Consider the following 13,455-nt stretch of genomic DNA (forward strand, 5'->3'; position numbering starts at 1 on the left):
AGCATTTAAATACTCTACAACTTAAGATGGATGTACAAATGAAATCCCAAACCAGCCATTTAAAGGTACCTCAATAATCAACATCCAGCATCACAACCCCTCTCCCCTCCCCACAACTCAGCCTTAAGCTAACAGTAGTTGCTTATACAAAGAATGACAAGCATTACCCTTGCATATTCAATTCCCAATGACTTCAAACACATTTTGCAAGCAAAATAATCTTGTGCTCCCCTTTGAATTTAACATACCGTATTTATTGCTCATAAATGAAAGAATGGGGATACTAAAGGCATATTGGTTATTTGCCTTGCAGAACATCTCCATTCAGCTCAAAATTATACCCAAACTTCTACTTATATGTAGCACAATCTCTTCTGACCTCTCATTTCTTGGTATCCCACACTGCAGGAATAAAGACCAATACAATTTTAAAGAACAATTCCACATCTTCTGCAAGTAGCTTACATCAACACAGACCAGATACTGGAGGTCATCAACTCCGCTACCCTCATATACACCTCAAGTCCAAGATCTTCTTTCTTTACTTTTAGACCATAAGACATAAGAGCAGAATTAGGCTATTTGGCCCATCAAGTCTGCTCCACCATACAATCATGGCTGATCCTCTTCCCCCGCACCCCCCCCCACCCTTCTCCCTGCAACCATTGATGCCGTGGCCGAACGAAAACCTATTAATCTCTGCCTTAGGTACACACAAACACACCTAGTGACCTGGCCTTCACAACTGCCTTTGGTAACAAATTCACCAAATTCACCACCCTCTGGCTAAAGAAATTTCTCCGCATCTGTTTTAAATGGACACCCCTCTATCCTGAGATTGTACCCCCTTGCCCGAGCCTCCCCCACCATGGGAAACATCCTTTCCATACCTACTCTGTCTAGCCCTTTCAATATTCAAAAGATTTCAATGAGATTCCCCACCACATATCCTTCTAAATTCCAGCAAGTACATGCCCAGAGTCAACCGTTCCTCATATGATAACCTTTTCATTCCCAGAATCATCACTGTGAGCCTCCACTGAACACTCTCCAATGCCAGCACATCTTTTCTTAGATGAGGAGCCCAAAACTGTTCACAATACTCAAAGTGAGGTCTCACCAGTGCCTTATAAAGCCTCAGCATCACATCCCTGCTCTTGTATTCTAGACCTCTTGAAATGAGTGTTAATATTGCATTTGCCTTCCTTACCACTGATTCAACCTGCAAGTTAACCTTTAGGATATTCTGTACAAGAACTCCCAAGTCTCTTTGCAGCTCAGATTTTGACCCGGATCTGGGTCGTACCCTCCAAGTATCCCGACCTGCCTCTCTGTTTTTTTGCACTACCTTACTTTCCATTTTTCTATTAATGATTAATAATTTAAAAATTTAATATTTACTAATTTTTTCTATTTTTAATATTTGTAATCCAGGGAGCGGGAAGCGCAGAATCAAATATCGCTGTGATGATTGTACGTTCTAGTACCAATTGTTTGGCGACAAAGTATAAAGTATAAAGATTTTTGGATTTTCTCCCCATTTAGAAAATGGTCTGTACATTTATTTATTCTACCGAAGTGCATGACCATGCATTTCCAACTTAGTATTTTATTTGTCACTTTCTTGCCCATTCTCCTAATCCAAGTCCTTCTGCAGCCTTCCTGTTTCCTTAACACTACCTGCCCCTCCAGCAATCTTCATATCATCTGCAAACTTGGCAACAAAGCCATCTATTCCATCATTTAAGCAACACACACAAAATGCTGGAGAAACTCAGCAGGCCAGGCAGCATCTATGGAAAAAAAGTACAGTCGACGTTTTGAGCCTTTGGCAGGACTGTAGGAAAAAAGATGAGCAGATTTAAAAGATGGGGAGCAGAGAGAGAAACAAGGTGATAAGTGAAACCAGGAGGGGGAGCTAGAAAGTAAAGAGCTGGGAAGTTGATGGTGAAAGAGATACAGGGCTGGAGAAGGGGAAATCTGATTGGAGACGACAGAAGGCCATGGAAGAAAGAAAAGGGGGTAGCAGCACCAGAGGGAGGCGATGGGCACGCAAGGAGATAAGGTGAGAGGTAAAAGGAGATGCAGACTGGTGGCAGAGGGGAGTGGGGGCCATTACCGTTAGATCTAGAAATCAAAGTTCATGCCATCATGTTGGACACTACCCAGATGGAATACAAGGCGTTGTTCCTTCAACCTGAGAGCGGCCTCGTGACAGTAGAGGAGGCTATGGATTGACATATCAGAATGGGAATGAGAAGTGGAATTAAAATGGATGGCCACCTGGAGATACCCCATCTTCTGGTGGACCAGTGCTCGGCAAAGCGCACTTCCAATTTATGTCAGGTCTCACCGATATACAGAAGGCCACACTGGGAGCATGGGCACAGTCTGTGACCCCAACAGACTCGCAGGTGAAGTGTCACCTCACCTGAAAGGACTGTTTGAGGCACAGAATGGTAGCGACGGAGGGGCAGGTGTAGCACTTGGTCCGCTTGCAAGGATAAGTGTAAGGAGGGAGGGGCAACTGGTCTAGGGAGTTGGGTAGAAAGCAATCCCTGCAGAAAGCTGAAAATGTGGTTGGGAAAGATGTGCTTGGTGGTGGGATCCCGTTAGAGACGGCAGAAGTCCTGGTGAATTATGTCCTGGATGCAGAGGCTGGTGGGGTGGTAGGTGAGAACAAGAGGAACCATATCCTTGATAAGGTGGCAGAATGGGGTGAGCAAGAGCGCATGAAATGGAAGAGATATGGTTGAGAGCAGCATTGAAGGTGGAGGAAGGCAATCCCCATTCTTTGAGAAAGGAGGACGTCACCTTCATTCTAGAATGAAAAGCCTCATCCTGAGAGCAGGTGTGGTGGAGACAGAGGAACTGAGAGAAAGGGATGGTGTTTTTACAAGTAGCAGTTTGGGAAGAGGTATCATCCAGGTCACTGTGAGAGTCCATGGGTTTACAAAACCCATCAGTAGAAAAGCTGTCTCCCGAAACAGAGACCGTAAGATCGAGAAAGGGAAGGGAGGTGTTGGAAATGAACCAGGCAAATTTGAGGGCAGGGTGGAAGCTGGAGGGAAAATTGATGAGCTCCGCATGTGTGCAGGAAGCAGCACCAATGCAGCCGTCAATGTAGTGTAGGAAAAATGGGGTGTGGACACCAGTGTAGGCTCAGAATATACTGTTCCAAGTAGCTGACAAAAAGGCAGACATAGCTGGGGTCCATGCACCTTTTGCTTGGTGGAAGTGGGAGGAGCCTAAGGAGAAATGATTAAGACTGAGGACAAGTTCTGCTAGGTGAAGGAGAGCGGTAGTGGAGAGGAACTAGTTGGGTCTGGTGTCTAGAAAGAAATGGAAAGCTTTGAGGCCTTCCTGGTGGGGGTTGGAGGTATATAGGGCCTGGACATCCATACTGAAAAGATGATGATCAGGGCCAGGGAACTTGAAATCATTGAAAAGATCCAGTGTTTGAAGTGTCACAGATGTAGGTTGGAAGAGACTGAACTGGGGGGATAAGACAGAGTCAAGGTATGCAGATACAAATTCAGTGGGGCAGGATCAAGCCGAATCAATGGGTCAACAGGGACAAGCGGGTTTGTGGATCTTGGGAAGGAGGTAGAAACAGAAGGTGCGGAGTGTGGGATTTCTTCTGCTATAACCATTCTTTGGTAGACTAACATGTGTCTAGGATCGTTGTCTTACTGCATGACCCACTTTCTCAAGCTTCACTTCACCAATGGATACCCTGATATTTTCCTGTAGAATTTGCTGGTACAATTCAGAATTCATAGCTCCTTCAATGATAGTAAGCCATAGTGGTCCTGGTGCAGCAAAGCGGGCCAAACCATAACACTGCCACCATGTTTCACAGATGAGGTGAAGTTCTTACGCTGGAATGCAGTGTTTGCTTTTAGCCAAACATAATGCTTCTCATTTAAGCCAGAAGTACTATTTTGGACTCATTGGTCCACAGAACATTCTTCCAATAGCCTTCTGGCATATCCACATGGACTTTAGCAAACTTTAGATGGGCAGCAATGTTCTTCTTGGAGAGCAGAGGCTTTCTCCTTGCAATCCTGCCATGTACACCATTATTGTTCGGTGTTTGCCTGATGGGTAGACTCATGAACACTGATATTAGCCAATGCAAGAGAGGCCTGTAGCTCCTTAGATGTTACCCTGGGGTTCTCTGTGACCTCCTGGAATATTACACGCCTTGCTCTTGGAGTGATTTTTGTTGTTTGACCACTCCCAGTGAGAATAACAATGGTGTTGAATTTCCTCCATTTATATACCATCTGCCTTACTGTGGATTGGTGGGGCCCAAACTCTTTAGAAATGGCTTTGTACCCTTTTCCAGCCTGGTGAGCAAACAACTTCTCTTTCCCCCTGAGGTCCTCAGAAATCTCCTTTGATCAAGGCATACACTTCCAAAAACCTGTGTGAAGATCAGACTTTGAAAGTGAAGACCCAGGTTTATGTTCTTTAAATAGGACAGGGCCTCCCACACTCACACCCGATTGTCATCCTATTGATTGAAACACCTGAGTAATTTCCCTTTAAATGAACTGATAATCCTGGAGGTTCACATACATTTTCCAATAAATCCATGTAATATTGGGATCATTTTTTTCAATAAACAAACAAGTATAATATTTGTGTGTTATTTATTTAATTGGGTTCTCTTTATCCAGTTTTAAGACTTGCGTAAAGATCTGATCATATTTTAGGTCACATTTATGCAGAAATAGAGAAAATTCTACAGGGTTTACAACCATTCTAGCACAATTGTAGATTGTCTGTATGAAAAGTGCTCAATAAGTTATTGTTATTTTTGTTTGAAAAAATAACCAGAGGTGATATATCATTTAGTTTTAAAAAAGTGCTGATTACAGCTGTTTCTGAATTTTGTTGCAAATATAATGTTTCATTTGCAAGTGATCTGAAAATAGACACCTTCACATGTAGTGATTTATAATGGAAAAAGATAAAAAGTGCTTCAAAAAACATTGTGGCACCATCCTCACCAATTTGATCGAAGCAAAATGACACAATTCGCTGTATGTTTCGATGTACATATGACAAATAAAGCTAATCTTATAAAACAAACTAGGCAGTAGAAAACATTCCTCAAGCCTACCTTTAATAATCTGCACTTTGTAGGGAGAAAGAGGTGGTTTAGGGGATGATTTTGTTGAATTGCATGCAATTCCAGTGACACTTCTGTCCTTCAGGGTATCCACTCCCCACACAGCTACGGCCAAACACTTCGTAAATCTTGAATCACTTGGCTGACGTTTCACTGTTTCCCACTTGTCCTCATCAATCCATATATTAGCTCCTATGTGAACCTATAAGCAAATAGTGTTAAAACAATAAATTTAAGTTGCACATGCAAAACGCAGGTTTATGTAACAGAAATATTTTCTATTACCTTTCCATCCTGAACGGAGTAAACACTGGGCTGGGCCATAGCAATGGCTTGTGTTGCAGCCCATGGACATGACACCATGCTGTTTCCATTTTCACTCTGACTCTCCAGGTGGTCACTAGTACTTGGAGCTGGAAGGAGAGGGTGAGGACTTTTCTTGCAGGGATAAATTCTTTGTTGCATGTTTAAATGGTCTTGCAGAATTGAAGTCACTGGAGGACTAGAAATTAGCTGATGGGCAGATGTGTTTTCAATTAACTCCTCTTCGGGATTGGAACCATGGTACTGTTCTGGTACTGAAGATAGAAAAGCAAGCAAATACATTTTAATGGTTAATCAATTACTAATTCAAGAATTACAACATTTAATTCTGCTTTTGCTGTCTTTTCCTTTAACAGCTAAAATAAAGATAGAAAAATCTATATGGACTGCAAATACTCAATTTAAAAACAGGATTAATGAAAAACAATTTAAATAGGAAATGGGGAAGAAAACCAAGGATGAAACAGAGAACCGAATGACCACAGCAGTTTGAAGTACAGAACCACTGACAACTTTATCTTCCCAAATGGAAGCTGCTGTGCAAAATTAAGTCACGAAGAAAATGCCCATATCATTGGGCTTCCCATGGAGCTCAGCCAGACAAACTCACACAATTTCTTACAACGCAATTGTACATCAGATTAGCTATTTACAAAAATGTTCCAAATACATTAGTATGGGCAAAAGGAAACTTAATCTCAACTAAATTCACATAGTGGTGCTAGAAAATTTGTGAACCCTGTAGAATTTTCTCTATTTCTGCATAAATGACCTAAAATGTGATCAAATGTCATAAAACTAGACAGAGAATCCAATTAAATAAGTACACACAAAAAGCATTGTACTTTTTCATTATTTATTACATTTATTTGTTGGGAAAAGTATGTGAACCGCTGGGTTAATGCTGCTTACATATGCTATTTGGAGTCAGGTGTTCCAATCAATGAGATGAGATTGGCGGTGTGGGTTGTAGAGGTGCCCTGCCCTATATATTAAAAAAAAGACAAAGTCAGGTTCTGAAGAAAGACCTGTTTATGTGCACCATGCCTTGAACTTTCATAGGAGCTTAGAAGAATTGTAGAGATGTATGAAGCTGGAAAAGGCTACAAAAGCATTTCTAAAGACCTGAGTGTTCATCAGTCCACAGTAAGAGAAACTGTCTACAAATGGAGGAAACACTGTACTGTCACTACTCTCCCTAGGAGTGAGCAACCTGCAAAGATCACACTGAGAGCACATAATGCAATGTAGAAGGAGGAGAAAAAGAACTCAAGGGTAACAGCAAAAGACATGCAGAAATATCTAGAACTTGCTAAAGTCTCTGTTCATGTATCCACTATAAGAAAAACACTGAACAAGAATGGTGTTCGTGGAAAGACACCACTGCTCTCCAAAAAAATATTGCTGTACATCTCAAGTTTGGAAAAGACCACCTGGATGTTCTACAATGCTTCAGGGACAATGTTCTGCGAATAAAGGTTGAACTTATTGGCAGAAATGCACATTGCTATGTTTGGAGAAAAAAAAAGGGCACTGCACACCAACACCAAAATCTCATCCCAACTGTGAAGCATGGTGGAAGGAGCATCATGGTTTGAGGCTGCTTTGTTGCCTCAGGGCCTGGACAGCTTGCAATCATTTTGTGGACAATGAATTCAAAATTGTATCAAGACATTTTACAGGAGAATGTCAGGGTAGCAGTCTGTCACCTGAAGCTTAATTAGGAGGTGGATAATGTAACAAGATAATGATCCAAAAGACAAAAGTAAATCGACACAGAATGGTTTAAAAAGAAAATCCGTGTTTTGGAACAGCCAAGTCAAAGTTCTGACCTTAACCCTAAAGAAATGTTGTGAAAGGACTTGCAGCAAGCAAGCAGTTCATGCCAGGAAGCCCACCAACATCCCAGGGTTGAAGCAGTTTTGAAGGAGGAATGGCCTAAAATTCCTCCAAACTAATGTACAACACTGATCAACAGATACTGGAAATATGTGGTTGACATTATTTCTGTACCGGGGGCAGGGGGAGGGGGGGATCACACCAGTTACTGAAAGCAAACGTCCGCATGCTTTTTCCAACAAATACATGTAACATTGGATCATTTTTCTCAATAAATGAACGAACAAGTATAATGTTTTTTGTGTTATTTAATTAGGTTCTCTATCTAGATTTAGGACGCATGAAGATCTGATCACACTTTAGGTCACATATGCAGAAATAACAGAAAATTCTACAGGGTTCACAAACTTCATAGCACCATTATGATCCAGCTGAGTTCACTTATTTTGCTTCCTATTCTGGGTCGATCACAACCCCAGCTCATGAGATACTGCCATTTTTATTTTGCATTTAAACAGAACAGATGAACTAGCTGGGTTAATAAGAAGCCCTTTTTAAATAAACACACTCCAACATGTCTACTTGATGTTAAAGCCATTAAGGTCAGCTGGCACAGATTCTTCGGAAAATTTCTATGGCAACACTTGTTTGAAGCAGCATTTAAAAGGAGTATCCTATATTCCAGTTCTAGTCAAATAAAGGAATTCTGTGCCTGCCACGTTATTGCACAAGGATAACCCTGAAAGGAAAACTATTTCATCCTACAATTTAAGCCACTGTTTGCACAAAGTATGCACTCTTTAGTTACTAGGAGACTCAAACCTCCTCTGACACAAGTCCAGAAAATGAAAGGCATTCTGGTGAGACTTGGGGACTATTCTTCATGTTCATAGAATAAGTATTTCAGAATCAGTCTTAATAGCGTTAGTACATATTGTGAATTTTGTAGCAGTGGTACATTGCAATATATAATAAAAACTATAAAATACAGTATGTGCAAAAAGAGATGGAAAAAATACCAAGGTAGTGCTCATGGGTTCATTGTCGATTTAGAAATCTGATGACAGAAAGGAAGCTGTTCCTGAAACCTTTCACGTCTCTCTTCAGCCTCCTCCTTGATGGTAGCAATGAGAAGGCGACATGCCCTTGGGGATTGGGGTCCTTAATGATGGCATCCATCATTGTAATTATACTCTAATAACTACAGGTTCTCCCCAGTTTATGGGCAGCAGCACATACATGTTATAGCCTGAAAGCATCTTCTACCAGGTGGGGATGGGCATTCACAAATGACTTCTTTCCCCAAACTGCAAGAATCAAATTGGGCAGAGGTGGGAGTGTGAGGAGAACTGCTCTCACTCAGTTAGTGAGGCCAGCTGACAGTGACTCCTCCAGCTCCTGCTCACTCTGCAATCATGCAGTTCTTATGATCCTCTCCCTCATTCTGCCTTTGTTCATTTCCAGGTTATGAACAGCTCTCCAGATCCGTTTATGTCATAAACTGCTGGTTGTTGAGAAAAATAACAATTAGTTTTTTTTAAATATTGGCATCTAGGACCTGAAGTAGAAAACTGATGCCAGCCTCCAAGGACATGATCTGCTTTGATCATTAGAAGTCTGGCTGGCAAGTTAAACACAAACAGCGTGCCAACTCTCTGTAGTCATGTTAGAAAGTGTACTATCAAAGAGTGAGGTTTCAATTGTCAGGCATGTCAAATAGAATAAACCTCAACAGTGAAAGTTACTTTCTATGTCTTTTGCAGGACAATCACATTCAACTTGTCCATATAATCCCACCTACATTTTCAGCAGATACAAGAAACTCATGAAAACTAGAACATATTTCAATTCTCTGCAGCAATTAGTAAGCACGCTGACCACAAGTGCACAAGCCAGACACTTCCAAACGCTGATTCTGTTAACTGAAGGGATGAAAATGAAGTAACTGCCTAAGTAGATTATGTTTGGTACCAGATTACAAGTGCAGGTTCTAGTGACTGAATGCAACTTTGATATTAAGATTAATACTTCACCATACTCAAGGGACTACATTCTGCAATGGTGTTCAGAATCATCTTCAAAAACTTATTGAGTTCGGTGAATTACAATGTTAACTGCATGTTCAATTTTAGTTACAATAAGCTTGTACAATTTATATTATATGGCATGATAGAACTCTGGTGTAACAAGATAAACTTATCTGTTTACTTTTCCCCACTCTACACTAAAAGTCTCAGATGACTCACTGTATAAGGGTATCAATCCAAGGTCAAGACTTACTGAATATAACTAGAGGTCATGCTTCTTTGACATTTTTGATTTTGTAATAACATTCAAAGCAATCTATGCCAGCTCTCAAAGTAATTCCATTACCACTCGAATTTCCCTATTACCCATTTGTCCCCTGCATGCCAATTAATTCTCTCAAATCTATCTTCCCTACAGAAGGGATAATTTACAATACCCATTTAACCCTACAACCACTCACACTTTTGGGGTTTTGGAGGAAACTGGGGTGCCAGCAGAATATTGTAATACATTACTGCGTCAAAACTTACTTTCTAGTAACAGTCTTGTTTTGGACCACATACAAGGACAAGCCATTTGCCTCTCCAAGCATATTTAGCCTAGACATTTTATTTCAGTTCAAATTCCATTAATTTCTCCACTGTAGGGAGGAGTTAGGAAAAAAGCATTGAAATTCCAAATTACTAAATGTAGCATGTCCTTTCTTTTTAAATAAAATTGAATATTTGGTAAATAACAAGAATGCAGTTGAAAACAGTGCTACAAAATGATTAAGTAAAGCCTTTGGAAGATCACAGCTGGAGAACCACAGAATCAGGTTTATTATCACTGCCTTATATGATGTGAAATTTGTTGTTTTGCTGCAGTGAAGACATAAATTACTATAAATTAGAAAATAAACAGCACAAAAAAGAATAAAGGCGTGTTCACACATAGTTCAGGTATCTGAATGTGGAGAGTTAAGAAATTGTTTCTGTATCATTAAGTGCGTGTCTTCAGGTTCCTGTACCTACTGCAATTAGAAGGAAGTATTAAAAGAAATACAAAGCAGATTCGTGAGTATGGTACCTGGTACAAGTATAAACATTAAGACTTGTAAAATTGATGAGGGGAGGGGATTAAGTTTGAGGCACTTGCAAACTATGAAGAGATGAAACAACAAGTATTTTAAACATGTCAGTTAAATACCTCATATTATACTTCTTGAAATACCCAAAGTAGAATGTCCCAATATAATCAAGACAGCAGCTCCAGGACATCACCAGTAATTTACCCCCATATCTACATGGCCTTGGGAGTTTGCGAAGAGGACTGAAAAAATTAACAGCAAGAGGTGACAATTTAAAGAGAAGGTATATTCTGTAGGAAATGCTCCTTTAATGAAACTAATAAAAACCCTCCTATATTAAAAAAACTCACATCCACGCTAAGTAAAAGTCATTAGATCTGGAAAATGTAATACTAAATTGGTAGCAAAGCAACATGCACTTTTTTTTTTAAATTACACTAACAACCAGATTTTAACCATCCAATCAGATGAATTTTAATAAGCCTACCACTAGGTATGAAAGGTGTCTGAAGATGAAGATAACAGAACACTAAGAATTCATTTACAAGTTCACCTTTCCAAACACTAATAGCTTGCTTCCACTAGCTTTTTATTTTAATGAAGACTTACGTCTAAATAACTTCAAAAGCAATGCATTTTGAAGATCCATATTGAGGTCCCTCAGCCTTTGTAGCTCAGAAGCCATATGTTCGTAATCTTTTTGCTTTTCTTCAACAAACCGAAGTTTTGTTGTAACTCTTTTAAGCTCCAAAATTAACTTTTTATTGTTAGCCTTGGCCCGGGAATATTTGTGTTTCAGTTCATCAAAAATCTTCAACGTTTGGTCATCATCATCGTCACTGCTATCTTCAAAGCAGGAGATATCTTGCTCCTGAGAGAAACAAAATAAATGATTTTCAGTATTCATTCAGTCAGGGAAACAGATAGCTGAAGTAACCTTATTCTCTACCGGAGCGGAATCGGATTCTTCCAGATATAAATGAGGAGTAATTTTAAGATGTCTAGCACATTTGACAGATGGTAAATTATTAAATTTATAGAATACAAATGACATTACATACAACTTTTTAGAGTAAACATACTAATTTAAAAGACAGCATGTTCATTGCACAGAGTGCAAGATAGTTGAATTTGTTTTTCACTTCTCCTTTGCAGTGTAATTGCACACATTGTCTGAACAGAATTAGCTGTCATAGAAAACAAACAGCAATGTGCTTTTTATTACCTCCAAAAGCTAACACATTTTCTGCAGCTTGCATTACAGACAAATACATATGCTAAAATAAATTCTGGCTTTCTAGAAATGTCTTTTTGGAGACGATTCTTCTGACTTTAATTCTTTATCGTCAATCATCCCTGGCAATTATTGTGATAGCAAAAAGGTAGAGGTGAAAGTCCAGTGTTAATTAACAGATCGGCATCTAAAAAATGTTAGTAATATTTCCTAATAGTTCAAATGTTGAAGTCGAAGCTCATGAACAGACTAAAAACTGGTTTTCACTATATTAACTCTTTCACATGAAGGGAATACATTCAAATTAAACTCTCACAAAATAGAGAAGGGATAAAATCTTGAGATTTTCCATTCCTTTTAATTATCCCATGAAAACTGAGCGATTCGCCAACAGTTGAACCCAAAAGAGACTTGTATTTCTACAGCATGACCTATTTACCATCAATGAGCCACTTTGGAAATGTAGTGACTGCTGGAAACATAGGAACTTGGCCTTTACATAGAATGACTAAGCACCAGAAGACCCAGTTGCAATCAACACACAAGATGGAAATCTTGAAAAAAAAATGGGCAGACTGAATATTGAAAATAATTTGAGGCAATAAATTTGCCCAGAGTAGAAATGAGTAAACAGTAAGCTATTTGTCACATGCCTGTGCAAAACAGTAAATTGAACCAGGTTCAATTTTGTTGTTTTCCCCTCATTTGTTTTCAGCTCTATGTCAACTTACAGAATTACTGTGAAATATCAGCAGAGTACAAAACATGTTGGCGTATGGAATTTGAGGCAACTTGAGTAGTGAAGTCATTTGGATCAGTGACACATGTTGAAATGACATACAGTTGCAAGAAATAAAAAGTTTGTGAACCCTTTGCAATTATCTGTTTTTCCACATTAATTACTCATAAAATGTGGTCTAATCTTCATTCAAGTCACAATAATAGACAAACACAATCTGCCTAATCTAATAACACAAACAATTGTACTACTTCTCAGAAATACTGAGTACACCATTTAAACAATCACAGTTGATGTTCAAAATAAGTACGTGAACCTCTGGGGCAATGTCAGGTTACTAACAGTACCCGCTCTTCTCAAGAAAGATCTGTTTATATGCACGATGCCTTGATCAAAACAACATTCAGAGGACCTTAGAAGAACTGTAGAGATGCACTAATCTGGAAAAGGCTAAAAAAGCATTTCTAAAGACCTGAATGTTCATCAGTCCATAGTCAGAAAAACCGTCTACAAATGAAATAACTCTCCCTTGGAGTGAGCATCCTGCAAAGATCACACCAAGAGCACAACATGCAATGCTGAAGGAAGTGAAAAAGAACCCAAGGGTAACAGCAAAAGACATGCAGAAATCTCTAGAATCTGGTAAATTCTCTGTTCATCTGTCCACCACAAGAAAAACAGAACAAGAATGGTGTTCATTGAAGGCCACCATGGAGGAAACCACTGTTCTCCAAGAACATTGCTGTATGTCTCAAGTTTGGAAAAGACCACCTAGATGTTCTACAATACTTCAGGAACAATGTTCTGTGGATAGATGAGGCAAAAGTAACTTATTGGCAGAAATTCACATTGCTATGTTTGGAGAAAAAAGGGCACTGCACACCAACACCAAAATCTCACCCTAACTGTGAAGTATGGTGGAAGGAGTATCATGATTTGGGGCTGTTTTGGTGCTTCAGGGCCTGGACAGCTTGCAATCGTTGAGGGGACAATGAATTCAAAATTGTATCAAGACATTTTACAGGAGAATGTCAGGGTTGCAGTCTGTCACCTGAAACTTAATAGAAAGTAGATAATGCAAC

At 39.6% G+C, this 13,455-nt stretch overlaps 1 protein-coding gene across 1 annotated transcript in view; it reads right to left on the reverse strand.

Moving 5' to 3' along the window:
• bend5 (BEN domain containing 5) overlaps positions 1 to 13,455 on the reverse strand; it is a 48,773-nt gene that overhangs the window by 12,880 nt on the left and 22,438 nt on the right. Inside the window, exons 3-5 of the mRNA XM_072252665.1 lie at positions 11,010 to 11,271; positions 5,426 to 5,718; positions 5,132 to 5,342 (exon numbers count right to left, since the gene is read on the reverse strand). Coding sequence (XP_072108766.1) covers positions 5,132 to 5,342; positions 5,426 to 5,718; positions 11,010 to 11,271 — 766 coding nt within the window. The remainder of the gene's footprint in view (positions 1 to 5,131; positions 5,343 to 5,425; positions 5,719 to 11,009; positions 11,272 to 13,455) is intronic.

The sequence above is a fragment of the Mobula birostris genome, chromosome 1 (assembly GCF_030028105.1).
Source record: "Mobula birostris isolate sMobBir1 chromosome 1, sMobBir1.hap1, whole genome shotgun sequence".
In the NCBI taxonomy this organism is placed as follows: domain Eukaryota; kingdom Metazoa; phylum Chordata; class Chondrichthyes; order Myliobatiformes; family Myliobatidae; genus Mobula; species Mobula birostris.